At 39.2% G+C, this 15,116-nt stretch overlaps 2 protein-coding genes across 3 annotated transcripts; one reads left to right on the top strand and one right to left on the bottom strand.

Annotated features, from left to right (window-relative positions):
- Positions 1-36: 36 nt before the first annotated feature.
- On the bottom strand, positions 37-7,585 carry retreg3 (reticulophagy regulator family member 3). Of its 2 annotated transcripts, none has more exons than XM_032587864.1 (10): positions 7,471-7,585; positions 6,957-7,233; positions 5,217-5,323; positions 4,942-4,972; positions 4,741-4,867; positions 4,430-4,514; positions 3,811-3,948; positions 2,379-2,458; positions 1,866-1,998; positions 37-1,790 (listed from the first exon to the last, which is right to left on the bottom strand). In XM_032587864.1, exons 2-10 carry the CDS (start codon positions 7,202-7,204, stop codon positions 1,249-1,251), a joined length of 1,491 nt encoding a protein of 496 aa, XP_032443755.1. In that variant the 5' UTR covers positions 7,205-7,233; positions 7,471-7,585; the 3' UTR covers positions 37-1,248. The 2 variants fall into 2 exon arrangements, with proteins under 2 accessions (XP_032443755.1, XP_032443754.1); XM_032587863.1 differs by having other exon boundaries at positions 6,957-7,247; positions 7,471-7,551.
- A 1,058-nt stretch (positions 7,586-8,643) lies between these two features.
- tubg1 (tubulin, gamma 1) lies at positions 8,644-14,932 on the top strand. Its single transcript, XM_032588219.1, has 11 exons — positions 8,644-8,834; positions 9,202-9,314; positions 9,940-10,107; positions 10,202-10,270; positions 11,472-11,551; positions 11,646-11,772; positions 12,658-12,744; positions 13,044-13,193; positions 13,274-13,426; positions 13,496-13,657; positions 14,015-14,932. The coding sequence occupies exons 1-11, from the start codon at positions 8,786-8,788 to the stop codon at positions 14,210-14,212; spliced, it is 1,356 nt and encodes a 451-aa protein (XP_032444110.1). The 5' UTR covers positions 8,644-8,785; the 3' UTR covers positions 14,213-14,932.
- The last annotated feature ends 184 nt before the right edge of the window (positions 14,933-15,116 follow it).

The following is a 15,116-nucleotide window of genomic DNA, read 5'->3' as shown; positions in this document are numbered from 1 at the left end:
ATTTCATTGTGTCAAAGAACAATCCAAGAGCCAAACTTAATTCCAAACAATTTATTCAATGTATTTTCCACTTCAAAATATATCAAAACCAGATACGGAGAAGAAAATACAATACTATGCACATTAACTTAACAGACTATAGAATATTGAGGACTTAACTTTTCATGGAGCAGCTTGACTGAACATTAACACCCAAATATAACAAGCCAAAGAAATCCAACTCAGCTATCAATCAGTGCATTGTTTTTCCAACTTCAGCCTCATAAAAGACAATCTAGCTGTTTTTTGTTGTTGTTGTTGTTGTTTAATAGTACTGAAAACTTTTCTAAACAGGATAAAATTTTCAGAATAAAAGAACAATTGTTTTTCTATTAAAACAGCATAGAAGATTCAGTAAATCTGAATTTTTCTGGTTTAAAGTGCCATATTTTTGTCAACATAAAGAACAATCAGACAGACCTATACAAAATCACTTTAAACCATTAAAAAAAAGAGGGAGATCAGCATTTATACAATTTTGATGTAAACATGGTTCCAAATTAAAAAAAGGTTGAGGAAACCAGAGCAGGAAAAGGACAGGAAAATGAAAACAGCTGTATACTTATTCACATAAACAGTGAATAACTTTTGCCTTAGAACAAAATCTTATAACTAAAATAAAATATAACAGCACTTTACTGGCTCAGTTAAGACAGTAATATGGGGTAAAATAAGCCTCCACAACAACAGAAATGCTGAAGTTCCTATAATTATGTCGTTTCAAAAAACTACAATGAAATGCTGTCTCTTGAAAGATGAATAACTACTGTATTGACCTAATAAACTAACATTAAATGCTGTAAAAATGTATGTATTAAACATGGCTCAACTCAAGCAACAGGAATGTTACATTTGGTCCTATGTTAAAAAGCCCTGTTTTTATCGATTCAAAAGTAGAAAAATTTTAATGGGCACTCCTGTAAGTTTTGAGTGTAATTTTTCACTTTGACAATGCTGTTGTATCAAATGTCTCATTGTATTTTTGTTGCTGTATTTCCTATTGCTCAGCCTACGAATAAAAAGTTATCACTGATCGGAGTCGAACAGGAAAGAAAAGAAAATTAGGAAAAGGGAAAAAATATGAAATACTTCACAGTGAGAAATTGTTTCCTACCAGAAGCAGGACTGCTGGAACCTATATTTATCTCACACGCTGGTCAACATTTTAGATTCTGCCTAGCAGGACGAACACACAGCAGCACAAACTCTTCACTGTGGTTTACCAAGCAGGCTTGATAAGAAATTAGACCCCTGACTCTCGCTTCGTTTTGAACTTTCTCCTCCTCCAAATGGATCCATCTGGTTCAGTTCAGACTGATCTAGCATTTCAAAGTCTTCTGCGTCCAAGTCTGTGTCAAATTCAGAGCTGGACTGTTTGCGGTAGCTTTTGTGCTGAACGGCCCTAGGGTGGCCTGGTGTACGCTGGGTGACAGAAGGCCGAGGCTGCAATGCCCCGGCTAGCGCCGCCTGGATCATGTTGCTGGCAATGACTCCGGCTATCTCCCCGCTGAAATCTGAGGCAGGTAGTAGGCCACTGAGGGAAAGTTCTGCATCCTCCTGGTCAGAGTCCAGATGTGCGTCCACGTCTAGCACCGAGGCGCGGTGACTCGCCAAGCCAGACAGGCCTAGGCTAGGTAGCCCGATGCTTGTGTCGTCGTCGTCGTCCATCAAAGTGGCGTCAGGGTTTATGGACGGGAAGTCTGGGAGGTCTTGAGCAAAAGACTCCTCGGCATCACTGTGTCTGTCCAGATCTAACACAAAAAACTGAAATTTAGAGGAGAGAAGGCAGAAGACAGGGAAGATATAATGAAGATAGCTAAGCGTACCTTCAGAGCCCTCTGTGAGTGGAGTCTGACCCCGTGACAGATTAAAGGTTCCATTGTCAGTGTAGGACACCTCAGCGTCAGAGTGCTCCGAATCAGTCAGTGCAAGTTCTTTAGCGGCAACCTCATCATCAAACTGGAGGAGAGAGGCAAAGAAGATGTTTAATGCAATCAAGCAAAACATTTTAAATCAACTAATTCACTTTCAGTCTCTGCTTGCTGTAGATCTCAAACCTTTTCAAAAATCAAAAAGCAAACTCATGAAACTATTTGCAAGTTTTTTTCTTTGATGCTCCTGACCTCAACAGGAAGTGGCTCTGGTACGCTACTGTATTCATCACAGTTGAAATAGATGAAGTGGCAGGTAGAAAAACAAATGTTTTTCTGTATACTTTCTCACTAGCTTTGATGTAAACAAAGTGACTTGAGCAGGTGCAAAGCATTTGTTACTACTCACAGGTAAGTCATTCTAGTTTAACAGTATTACAGAGGAGGTTGAAGGGTTAACAGGCTTACTTTTGGGCAAAACGCAGCCAACTCTTCCTCACTGTCACTCGCTTCATCGGAGGCTGCACCACGTATAGACCTTCGCAGGACTGCAAAGGACAACAGACAGATAGTAACTAACTATTTCCGCTAAATTTATCCTCTGGTCACCACAGTTTGTAAAAAAGTCTTTAAAACAGTGAGAAAACAGTAAGATAATTTTTATTTACGTTGTGAATTAGATGAAGTAACATCTGAAAGAAACAGACCATCTCAGTGGCTTGTAAATATCACCATACCACTGGAAGCTTTTCCCTACTTTGTCAATTTATAACCACAAATTTCAACATATTTTATTGGATTTATAGTCTGTGGCACAGTCAAATGTAGTGGAGATTCCCCATATTTTGCCAAAAGACTTGTGTTACTTGCCTTTACATAAACATTCATGGCACCATATTTTCATTAAAAAGGTTTTAACTTGTCATTGGCTCACCCTTTGCAGCTTTAGCATTGTTCTTGGGTATTTTTAAGACCAGACACTAATGTTGGGAGAGAGGCTTTGGCTCAGAGTCTCCTCTCTGTATACTCCAAAAGGTATCTTATTGGATATAGTAGGTCAGGGCTCTGTGGAGTCAAATTGCTCTATACCAAGCTTGCTTAAGTCCTCATGAACATTGCTTCAAGAATTGACAGAGTCATGAAATTGTCCAACCTTTCTTGGTTTACCGAAGCATTAAGAGTTAATTTCACAGGAACAAAGATGCCAAGCCCAACTTTTGAAACCGCTCTATACAATCCATGCTTTGTTTCTGCACCAAACTTTACACGGCTATGCAAGGCAGTTAGGCAAGTTTTGTTCTCCTGGCAACTGCCAAACACAGACTGACACATTGTCTTGTAAGCACACCTACAGTTACGCCTAAAATTATTATTATTATATATAATTATTCATACACCTGCCATTTAAGTTAAATTTTATATATTGACACTTAAGTAACATGTTTAGACAGGACATCATTTTACATTTTGAAGCAGTCCAGCCACAGTAATGACTTGAATCTGATTGAGAAGCATTAGAGGAACCTACAGATGAGGGTGATGGCAATGAGGCCTTCCTATCTCAAAGACTTGGAGCTCATCAACATGAAAAATGCATGTCTGAAGTTATAAGAAGAGCTTGGTTATTTTGATGTTATTCAGTTATTCAGGTGAATGCTGTGATTTATAAGTTCCGCCCCTTTTATCCCACAATCCCAGCTGCATTCTCTGAAGGCACACAGCCTCTGATCTCAGTGAATTGACTTGTGCTTGATCTAGAATAAGTGCAGGTGGGTTTACTTTAGTGTGCTTATTGTTGAAATATGATATGAGAGAAGTTTTTAATTCATTTTTATGTATTTAGGGTTACATTTGTAGGCAAAAAATAAATAAATGGCTGGAAAATTTAGATACAACTTACACTGATTATCAATGGGCTTTGACATCATATGTCCACGAACACTGAAGTCCAGTCGCTGCAGGTATGGCTCCAGCTTGACATACACACACTGAAAAACTCGGTGATAGGCAGCCAATGGGGTCAGGAGAGTTGCCAACACTACAGCGGGAGGGAAAAGATCACCAGTCATTACAGGAGGGAATATTTCTGTTAGGTCCGCGTGACAGGGGAAAAAATGTTCTCCTCAGAATTTAAATTTAGATTGGAACAGATCTGCTTTGCTGACAATCACATGCCCATTAGTCTGCGTAAAGCAACAAACTGCTGTAGATGAAAGGTGTGAAGATGCAGCAAACAAGCTGCCGTAGATTGCTCCACCCTGCTGAGCTGTGCAGCCTTCAGTACCTGAAGGTTAGCAGATTAGCCCACTCTTTGTCTGACCTCCTTAGCTCCCGTCTTGTATGTCTCGTCCCAGCTTTAATCACCTCACTGAGTGGACCCTGGAACCACGGCCCCACAGATCTGATTTCATTACCCATGCATTTTTAATCACACTGGTCAGGCTACGATTCCCTGCCAACACGACCTTATAATAGCATGCCGTTTTATAGTCAGAACTAGGTAAATTGCTGAGACTTACATGCAGAGTAGGAGAGCACTAATCCAGGAATGTAGTATCCAATCATAGCCAAACAGAAGAAAACTCCACAGATCAGGATGCAGAACTGTCACAGAAAAACCAAACACATATGGCTAAAGGTCAGAGGTCCTGCAAAACATTGACCTATTGAGCATTTATCAAGAGCTTAAAGAGAATGGGGGAAATTAATATTTTGCAGACTCATGATAAGATAATTAATCCAAATATAGGTATTTCAGATGGCTTTTAAAAGGGGAATATACAGGAGGTAACACATGTATTCATCAACTTATTTCAGGTGTTATCCTCACATTGCCAGGATTTTGTCGTTTATATTGCGCCATAGTGGATGTGAAAACCGATGCGCTGACCCAGGCCTCTGCTAAGTGGTGGCACAGTTCAGGCACACTGAGGACGCCGGGCTGCACCAGACCCCAGCTGGAGAAACAGACAATGCTTTGAAATGAGAAATACTGTAGTAATAACTTATGTAAAAAAGGATTAAAACAAACCTCTCATTTTCTGATTCTTCCAATTTTCTGACTGTGGAGAGAGAAAGAAAAATCATTCTTACACAACAAACAGTTTTACACAGTTAATATCAATATAATCTGAGAATACAATAGATACAATATATTGTGACTGAAAATTTTGTGTAATCTCTATCCAAATAAAGTTAAAATGATTACTGCAAATAATTAATTCCACACATATCTGGTATAAGTCTATTTAATAGTCTGTTCAAATTATGCAAAAATATCTTCCACACTAAAGCAAAACCCAGCACCTCTAATTTTTGGCCAGATCTTATTCCTCCAGGTATCGGCAAACACAAGCACAGCCAGGCCAATAGCCAGCAGGAACAACAACCGCAGTGACGTCAGAGCAAAGAACCTGGAGGGAAAAGCAGACACAAAATCCTGGACAATTCATCACCAGAGAAGCCTGAATGGAGAAGATTACCTCACTTTGTGCACAATTCACTGGACCACAAATCCCTTATGAAGCCCCCTTATGAGACTTTGATTCAGAAGGATGAAAGAATAAAAATATATCTTTTCCCCAAACAAAATGGAAAAACACTGTATAATCAGAATACTATCTTTTAAGAGTCGTAAGAGCTCACCTGACCAGAGAAGGACTGGGCACCATTTTTTTCCTAATGACAATCCTCCATGTCCTAGTTTCAAAGAACCTCTAGAACATATACGGTAGATAGGTTTTGGTGTTGCCTTAAATTGAGCACATTTGTAAATATCTGTGATGCTAAAATGTTCCACAGCAACAGCCCTCTTAATTAAACAGTTTTTAGTATTTACCCTTTTCGGCAGTGTAATAAAACATTGCTATTCACCGGACGTAATAGTAGTCATAGTGCTATATATTTTAAGAAAATATATTCTTAAATATATTTAAGAATATATGAGTGCTATATATTTTAAGAAAATTGTATACATTCTAAATGATTATTTGCATACGGGTGAATTGACTCTGATTATTATAACAATTTGCAGTTACCAGTGAATGAAAATTGGTGTCTTTTGAATCAATTTTCCCCCAAGAGTATTTATTATCAGAATCTGAGAACCCTTTATCTGAAATTGCCGTTCTGATGTTATTTCTGTGACTGTTTTAGCTTTAAACTAAGGGAAAGTGGTAGACTTGTTGATCTGAGGTACCGTATTAATTCTGTATTTGCAGTGCATCAATTTCAATTCTGATTTTTAACTTGAACATATTCAATCAATAAAAAGCTGCAGACTGTGGATTTAAATTGCAATTCCAACAAGAACACACAGTTTTCTCCCCCCACAACTTATTTACACTGCCTGGGCTCACAGTAATTAATCTAAGCCTCTCAATGACGATTTAATTTAAGAACTCAAAAATGTGTTGATCCAAACAGAGCTGCAGGGTTTTGCCAACCTGAAGATTACCTTGAAGAATGTGCTGACTGCTGGGATTTAAGTGGAAATACAAGCATGATCAACAAATTAACAGTAAGTAAGAGTTACTGAGATAGACTGAAGCTGCAATGCACTACTGGGGTTTGTGCTGAAGCAATAGTAAAACAGAACAGAAAGGCCTTGAAACTGTGAATGATCTAATCAAATAAAGTCAAAATGGCTGAGCTTGAACAGCACTGTGGCCAGTCATGCTTTCTTTGCATGTAACACTGCAGCAAGTTTTATAATTCAAGTATTATCAAGGTCATCACATCTTCTGAGTTATTCACAGGAAAATACCGTAGTTATATGCTCTTCAAATTTAAAGCCAGAAATTAGTAGGTTTCTGATTTTAAGTTATAAAAAGTAAAAATGTTAAGATCATCTTTATGACCAAAGTTGTGGTGACCATAAATAGGAGCGGTACTCTGCCACATGCTCGAAATGACAGGTGAAACACTTTCACCGCCTGTTTGCAGGCAGATTCTCATGTCAGGAAATGAGTCTCTGCAAAACTATCACACACACACCAATGTGGAAGGATACACTCGTGCATATTTTCATATGAGATGGAAACCTACCAGAATACAATGTTGACAACAATGTAAAGGAGGACACTGTGAAAGGGTCTTTCCCACACTAGAACAGACTGAAGGTAGGTCAAAACGGGTTCGTAGGGTCCCAGCTTGGGCAGAAGAGCCACTCTGACAGCCCGCACATGACCGTCTCTCTCACTGGAGCACGACCGACTCCGCAGGCAGACACTAGACCCTTGCTCGGAGGAACAATGCCCCATGGGGGAATCTTCTGTAGCCCCAGTGTGCGCCATCTTAGAGTCTGCCGTTGACAAAAACCAGCCTGAAAAATAAAGACTAAATAAAGGAAAGTGGAAAAAGGTAAACTGCTTGATGAAACACTACAGTGCCACGGAGCCTAGTTCGCTCACAACACTGACGCTAACGGTTAGGGCTAACAGCAAGAGAGGCCACTTGAAATATCGTACTCACTGTTTAGAATTAGACATCTCCTTATATTAAAAGTAATCATTACATAAAAAGCCAAATTTGAAACATTGTATAAGACGCTGACACTTACTATTTAGTCATTTTCCCCCAGAAATGTAGCACTTCTCTTCAAAAATAGTCAATATGGCGTGTCTTGTTTTTCCGACTGCATAGCGGACCAATCAGAATCCACAGAAACAACTGCGTCATGGTGCGTTCAGGTAAAATTGGATTATATTGTTTACGATGCCTTTCAGACAACTGAAGTCGACAGTATTACACATTTCAAAAATATTGTTGAAAAGGAACACAAGTTATATGAAGCATTGCAATTTTTCTTTACATTGTTTACACGTCAACTCACAATTAAATTAAAATTTAATGTTCACTTTCAAAATAATAATTGTTAGTTCAATTCAAAACTGAATTGAATTATCTTTTTTAAAATTGTTAATTCAATTCATTCTTGACGTGAATTTAATTAATTAAAGAAATCAGCCTTGGTCTTTTTTTGTTGTATATTTGGATAAGATGTCGATTTTCAAAGGGCTCCTTTTTGGAGCTTAAAATAAGTCACAATTGTTTTAGATGGTCAAAATGTTTAAGTATATTAAAGTATTATCGTTGTTAAATTTTCCATACATTTACGTTCTCTATGTTCAGCATGACTAATGGTAGGTATCATGTACATGGACAGAGGGTAACTTAAAAAAAAGAATTCATTTCTTTATTTTCGGAAAAACAATGCGAGTGGGAGTGATATTAAAAAGAAGGAATGCCTAACAAGTGTCCAAAAATAAACTCTAACACTACTTCCGGTGGGCACCTATTAAGAAAATCTACTTTTCTGCTGAGCTTTTGCCATCTGCGGCACCTGCCACATTGTTTAACAATAAAAACATAATTTACAGTCTAAATTTACAGTCTCCATTGTTTTTTTTCGGGAGATTTATTTGCCAGCAAAAAAGGGGGGAGCACGCAAGTAAACCCAGAGGCTTGCCTGCAACGTCATACTCAAAGGTCCGCATCATTTAAATGTTGGCGCACCGAAAAGTTGGTGGCAAAAAATTAAATAAAAAGAATGCTTCCATCTCGGTTTGGTTAGGTGCATTATTTACCAAGAAGTAATCATCAAATGACTGTTTATATTTTCTATATTTGCTTGAGATTTCACTGTCAACAATAATGCTTAAAAAATTTCGAGTAATCTCAATCGTCTACACTTGTCTCGAGGTCACGCCATTTCCCCTGTTGAACGGGAAAGGAGCGGACCCACTGCCAAGCGGGAAGGAGCGGGCTGTTGATGGCGATTCAGTGTCGAAGCTGAGAGAATTGCAGAGTCGTTATTGTAAATTTAGCTAGCCTGTCTGCTGGCTAGCTAAAGAAGGAGCAACTGAAGATTGAACATGCCCCGGGAAATTATAACCCTTCAGCTAGGACAGTGTGGAAATCAAAGTATGTAACGGAAAATAATAGCTAACTTGCTTCATCAACGCAAACTGTATTGTAGTCTATCACTGGCAAATTTTCTACCTTTTTCGTTTGCTCGTCAAAACGAAAAAGTGTTTGTGCAGTATTCTAAATGGTAAAGGAAACTGAAGCTAAATGTGAAGATACTTTAGTGAAACTTTCGGTGTATTTAACGTTATTGCAGCCTAGCTTAACGGCTAACGGATACTCAACTGAGATGAGTTAACGTTAGCTGCGCATGCTAAATAGATATCAGCTTATGTGTTTTTTTTCTACTTGTAATGATCTATTAAATGTATTTAACACTATTTAATGCAAGACATTTATCCATGTTTTTTCTTGTATTTTATAGTCGGCTTCGAGTTTTGGAAGCAGCTGTGTGCAGAGCATGGCATCAGTCCAGAGGGTATCGTGGAGGAGTTTGCAACTGAAGGGACGGACAGGAAGGACGTGTTCTTCTACCAGGTAACTACACCATTAATAAAACTTATTTCGGTGACTCTGTTTTAAATGTGAAACTCGTTTAAAACATATTATATGTTGTACATTTCTGCCGAGAAATGTTAGTATGTATTCACATTGATACAAGAGATGTTTTTTTTCCATCGAAGGTAGCTATAGATGATATTGTAGACTTAACTTTTTTTCACTGCTATATTTGGGCATGGTTAGATTATTGGGGCCATGGCTAAGATTTACATTGCTCCTGTTCATAAGTAAAAGTAATTTAATTTGTCGATATTAGGAATGTCCTTAAGTAAAACAATGTTGCTGCGATACGTCAAGTAGTAATGATACTTTTCCTATTGTTCTAGTCATCTCTTTCACTCCATTCATTCACACGTTTATTGTTTTGCAGCTATGCAAGTACTGATTGAACACGACAAGTTCTCTTGATGTTTTAATTATGTGTTGAGAATATGTGTGCCCTGTTCAACCTGGTTATATTTATGGCCCTCAAATGCACCACCACTATTTTCCAGTAGGTGGCATACGTGTCATATAAAAAAGTAGAACCCAGCAGTGCTGTCAAGGACAACGACTGTGTTGCATCTCTAAACTAATCCTGGTTGTTAATCAAACTCTTCAGGCTGATGACGAGCACTACATCCCCCGTGCTGTCCTCCTGGATCTGGAGCCTCGTGTGATCCATTCAATTCTCAACTCCCCGTATGCAAACCTGTATAATCCAGAGAACATCTACCTGTCTGAGCATGGTGGAGGTGCTGGGAACAACTGGGCCAGTGGATACTCACAGGTCAGTTTTGTTTAGAAATCATATCTATTTAAGCTAATTTCATTAATCCAGTTTAAATTAAATCATTTTTCACTTGAAATCTTTTTTTTCCCAGGGCAAAAAAATCCAAGAAGACATCTTTGATATTATTGACCGAGAGGCAGACGGTAGTGACAGCCTGGAGGCAAGTCCAACACGTGTAACTTAGTGTCTTTGAGGTTGGGGTCACTCTGACTGACTGTGGTTGCATGGAAACTTAAGCTCTGATTTTAAACATAAAGGCATATCTTTGTGTGGCGGTGCCACAACTGTATAGTCTGTTGACTAATTCAGACCATTCAAGAGCAGTGAGGCTGAGCTCAGACATTAAGAAAACTGTCGGTTACATGTTTTACAGTTAATGTGATGGATTAATTTAGTCTTAACATGTAAGAATAGCAACATGTAATGGATGGATGGACGTAAGAATAGCAACAGTTTAGACTAAGTAAGCTGTTGTGATTTGTGGGATGTTTTTATGTGGTCATTTTGTTGTCTCTGTAATCACTTTGAGTTTATTTGTGGTCATTTTCTGTCTCTCTGCTCTTATTTATCCACATTTGGCCCATTTTTCTCTTTTGTTGTTTTGTAGCTTTACAAACTTTTTTTGTAGTGGTGTACATAGCCCCTGACTCTTTTCATTATAATTTTGATCATTTTAAGAGTGTTTCCTATCTAAATTATTGTCATTGACTCAGCCTTTCTGTTGGGAATAGTGACATGGTCTACCTGACATTACTCAGGCAGATTGCTGCGCCTCAGCAGTCTGCCTGACGTAAATGACTTAATGGAAACAGCATCCTAAAATAGTGCCAGAGCCTGTCCTCTTAAAACCAGCTAAATCCCAGCCATCCCACTCTATTATTCTTAGCCTCTTTATTTTTTTGTGAACCCAATTCAGCTTCCAGCCTCTCGTAAAATAACACTCGCATTTCCCCTCAGAGGTCTGCAATTTCTGTAACTCCTTTCCCATTATGAGCCCACATTATTATTTAGTGTGCGCACTCATGTGTGCACTGGGTAGGAAGGTGGGCCGAGCTGCTGTTGGCATGTGTGTGTTAGCAGGGTGTGGTGTGCAGTGTGTTTGGTGATAATAGTTGGGGCGAATGTTGAAGGCAGGTATTACAGGCCTGACTTGAGGGGGTTGTAGGAGGGGGGTGAGGAGGAAGCCCATTTGCGAGGTGGGGCTCTGCTACCATTTATATAACTGCCTAGGAAGCGAGGCGTTTGCTCACCCACACACTTTTCTGTTCTGCACCACTGGAGTCAACTGTAGGTTTTTACACGCATGTGGTGCATGCTGCAGCTCGAGGGTGCTGGTAATGAGTAACGCTTTGTCTCTGCAGGGATTTGTCCTCTGTCACTCGATTGCCGGGGGAACCGGGTCGGGACTGGGTTCGTACCTGCTGGAAAGACTCAACGACAGGTCCACAAACACTCCTCCAACTTACTTGCTGCTACTTACTTTAGATTTGGCTTGGGATCTGGTGTGTGTAAATAAAATATTTCCTGCTCCACAGGTACCCAAAGAAGCTGGTACAGACCTACTCTGTTTTCCCAAACCAGGATGAGATGAGTGACGTGGTTGTTCAGCCGTACAACTCGCTGCTCACACTGAAGAGGCTCACCCAGAACGCAGACTGCGTGGTGAGCAGCGCTCGAGTGGGAATGCCGATTATTATCCCTTTCTTTCAAGATAAAATGTGCACACAAGGCATTTCTTTCGTGGAAAGTTGTTTATTGTTTTGATTATTTCACTGTTACACTCTTGAACAGTTTCTCCTGTTGGCTGGGATCCAAAATGAAGAAAGTATTTTTAATAAGTTAAAGATGAAACTGCTCTTAGTTAATTTTATGCAATGTTTTTTTAGAATCTGCAAAATGTTGAACTTCAAATTTACAAAAGAGTTGCATATTGAAAACTAATTTTAAAAAATGACAGAAATTAATAGTGGTCATACGAGTCACACACCTTCAGCTTTCATAACCAATCGTTAATTATTGGCCAACTTAACTTTTGAATAAAGCAAACATTCTCTCAATTTTTCCATTAGCACTACAGCTGTCTCTCTTTTAATCTTCGCAGTTCCTTTATGTAAAATAATCTGGGACTTTTCTAATTTCTTGTGCAGCAAACTAATAAACAGATTACATAGAAGTATTCAGGTCTTGCAAATGCAACTTATTAAATTTGACTTCTAAATATCTGATTGTATTAAGACACAGACGCACTAGCAGTCTAATGGCATTTCCTCTTTAATGCCTGCTTCCTCCAGGGTCTTGCATAAGAACCTAATGTTGATGAAATTAGCCTGAGAGTTAATAGAATCTAGCCCTAGAATTGGTCTCCCTGTTGCGACCGTACAATTTATTGCATGTCTTCTACTTTCCTAACAATGACACACTGTGTGGCTGCTTCTTCTCTGATTACTGCAGTACCTTCTCACTCCTAAAAGCATAGCAGTATATTGACTTGTGTCTTGACTTGCTTTGTCTCTATTTGCTTTCTAATTGCTCCGTCTTGTCCATCAGGTTGTTCTGGATAACACTGCTCTGAATCGCATTGCCACAGACAGGCTGCACATCCAGAACCCCTCCTTCTCCCAGATTAATCAGCTGGTGAGTAAGATGTCAGTTTCATTTGAGGTTCAGCTAATTGTCTCCAAGGGTGTTTTCGATCATCACAAAACATACAGAAACACGGCGCACTTGAAGAGACACTTGACACTCACTAAGAATTCACAAACGTGTTTGGTTGGTTAGTTGTACACCAAATCTAATTGCTGCTTTCTTGGAACTGTCCCTGGCTTCATGGCAGGGTATGTTGCCTGACTGGAAAACGTATTTGTTTTATTTTTCTTAGGATAGATAGTTAATTTTTTGTCAAAGCTTTGCATTGAGATGTCTCAACATTTTAGGTTTCTACAATCATGTCTGCGAGCACAACTACGCTACGCTACCCTGGCTACATGAACAATGACCTGATTGGTCTGATCGCTTCACTCATTCCCACTCCCCGTCTCCACTTCCTCATGACGGGTTACACACCACTGACCACTGACCAGTCGGTAAGTAGCTGATATTTCACTAGATGAAATAGACTACACGAGATGTTAGGATTGAAAGCACTAACGAAGCCACGTCTCAGGTTGCTAGTGTGAGGAAGACAACGGTGCTGGATGTGATGAGGAGGCTGTTGCAACCCAAGAATGTGATGGTGTCCACTGGAAGAGAGAGACAGCCCAGTCACTGCTACATTGCTATCCTCAATATCATCCAGGGAGAAGTTGACCCCACGCAGGTAGGGTAGCTGAAAACGAAAAAGTGTTATTTGTTGCATTAAAAAAACAAACAAACATTGTTTCTTTAGGTGCATAAAAGCCTCCAAAGGATCCGGGAGCGCAAACTTGCCAACTTCATTCCCTGGGGTCCGGCCAGCATCCAGGTGGCCTTGTCCAGGAGGTCCCCATACCTGGCCTCGGCTCACAGAGTGAGCGGCCTGATGATGGCCAACCACACCAGCATCTCTTCTGTAAGCACTCAGCACAGACTTACTGTTCCCTAGTATGTAATGATGTAAAGATATTTGGGAATTCTCATAAGCATCTGTCTGTTTTAAATGTTTGACTGTTTTTTTTCATCGCACTGGTTTAAAAACTGTTAAGCTAAAAAAAAAAACAAATTTCTGTAACCATCTGATTTATTTAATCTAAGTTGCAACAACCACTACTTTTTACTTCATTAATAAGCCAAGGAAGTCTGCATCAGATTTTCTTTGTCTTTAAAGAAGAGAATCAAAACAGAAAGTAGATTTTAAAGAAATCTGATAAGGAATTTGAATCCTTCCTGGTTTTGATTATAGTTTTGCCCTCATTCTTTGCTGTTCTAGCTCTTCGAGCGAACTTGCAGGCAGTATGACAAACTGCGAAAGCGCGAGGCCTTCCTGGAACAGTTCCGCAAAGAGGACATATTCAAGGACAACTTTGATGAGCTGGACAACTCTCGTGAGGTTGTCCAGCAGCTGGTGGACGAGTACACAGCAGCGACACGACCCGACTATATCTCATGGGGCACACAAGAGCAGTGACCATTGTTCTGAATTTCTGCACCATAACTGGCTATAGCTGCTGTTCTGACAATTATTTATTAGCAGGTTATAGCATGTAATTATAGGTTAAGAGGCAGTGATTAATGTTAAGAACTTATTAACCAAAGTGTTTTCTGGATTGTTATGTTTTGGAGATTCCTAATCTTAGTTGATATAAAAGTTTTTCTCCTAATGAATAGTTAATTTCAAGTTATATTGCAAGTAATTACAGAAAGCATCAATTACTGTTGTCTCTAAAACATTAGCTTCCTGTACTGCACCTGTATTTTGCCAATGTTAAACAACCTGTTGCCTTGTTTTTCTCTATTTTTATACAGTTCAGTAGTTTTTTGTTTTTTTATTATTTCTAGAAGCGCCCACTACCTATAGGCTGCATAAGAGTGATGGTTAATGTAAGTTTCGCCATACCTCATCTTTCTTACTTCCACAGTGAATTGTACCATCCGTCTGCTGCTGATTCACAATGCTCAAGTTATCACTGTTCATGACAAACAAGAATGTGGAGCTGTTCTGACTAGTGTTAAAATAACTTCAATTTAAACAGCTTTTGTCTTTTAAAGTAACAGTTTAACAAGTGTAAAGCCTCTAACTTGTCTGTAAATATGCTTCAAAGAATAGCTTGTTCTCTGAGTATTAAATGTATTGTTCCTTATTGCTTTTTGTTGGACCTGTAAGATTAATAAACTTTCTATTACTGTACTTTTCTACCTTCTAAAGGCACTATTAGCTGTATGGAAATATTACTCTTCCTGTTGTCATCTGCAAAGTGATGTAACATTATTTCTCCTCTCACCTGGAGCATAGTGTACCAGCGCCTGCTCATGTAATTCAGCCAAGGATCATTAACTGCGTGGAACGCAGTGGCACTTAGCAATGCTTGCTT

The sequence above is a fragment of the Xiphophorus hellerii genome, chromosome 16, assembly GCF_003331165.1.
Source record: "Xiphophorus hellerii strain 12219 chromosome 16, Xiphophorus_hellerii-4.1, whole genome shotgun sequence".
NCBI lineage: Eukaryota > Metazoa > Chordata > Actinopteri > Cyprinodontiformes > Poeciliidae > Xiphophorus > Xiphophorus hellerii.
Note: the sequence above shows the minus strand (reverse complement) of the source record. Positions and strands in the feature narration are given on the sequence as shown.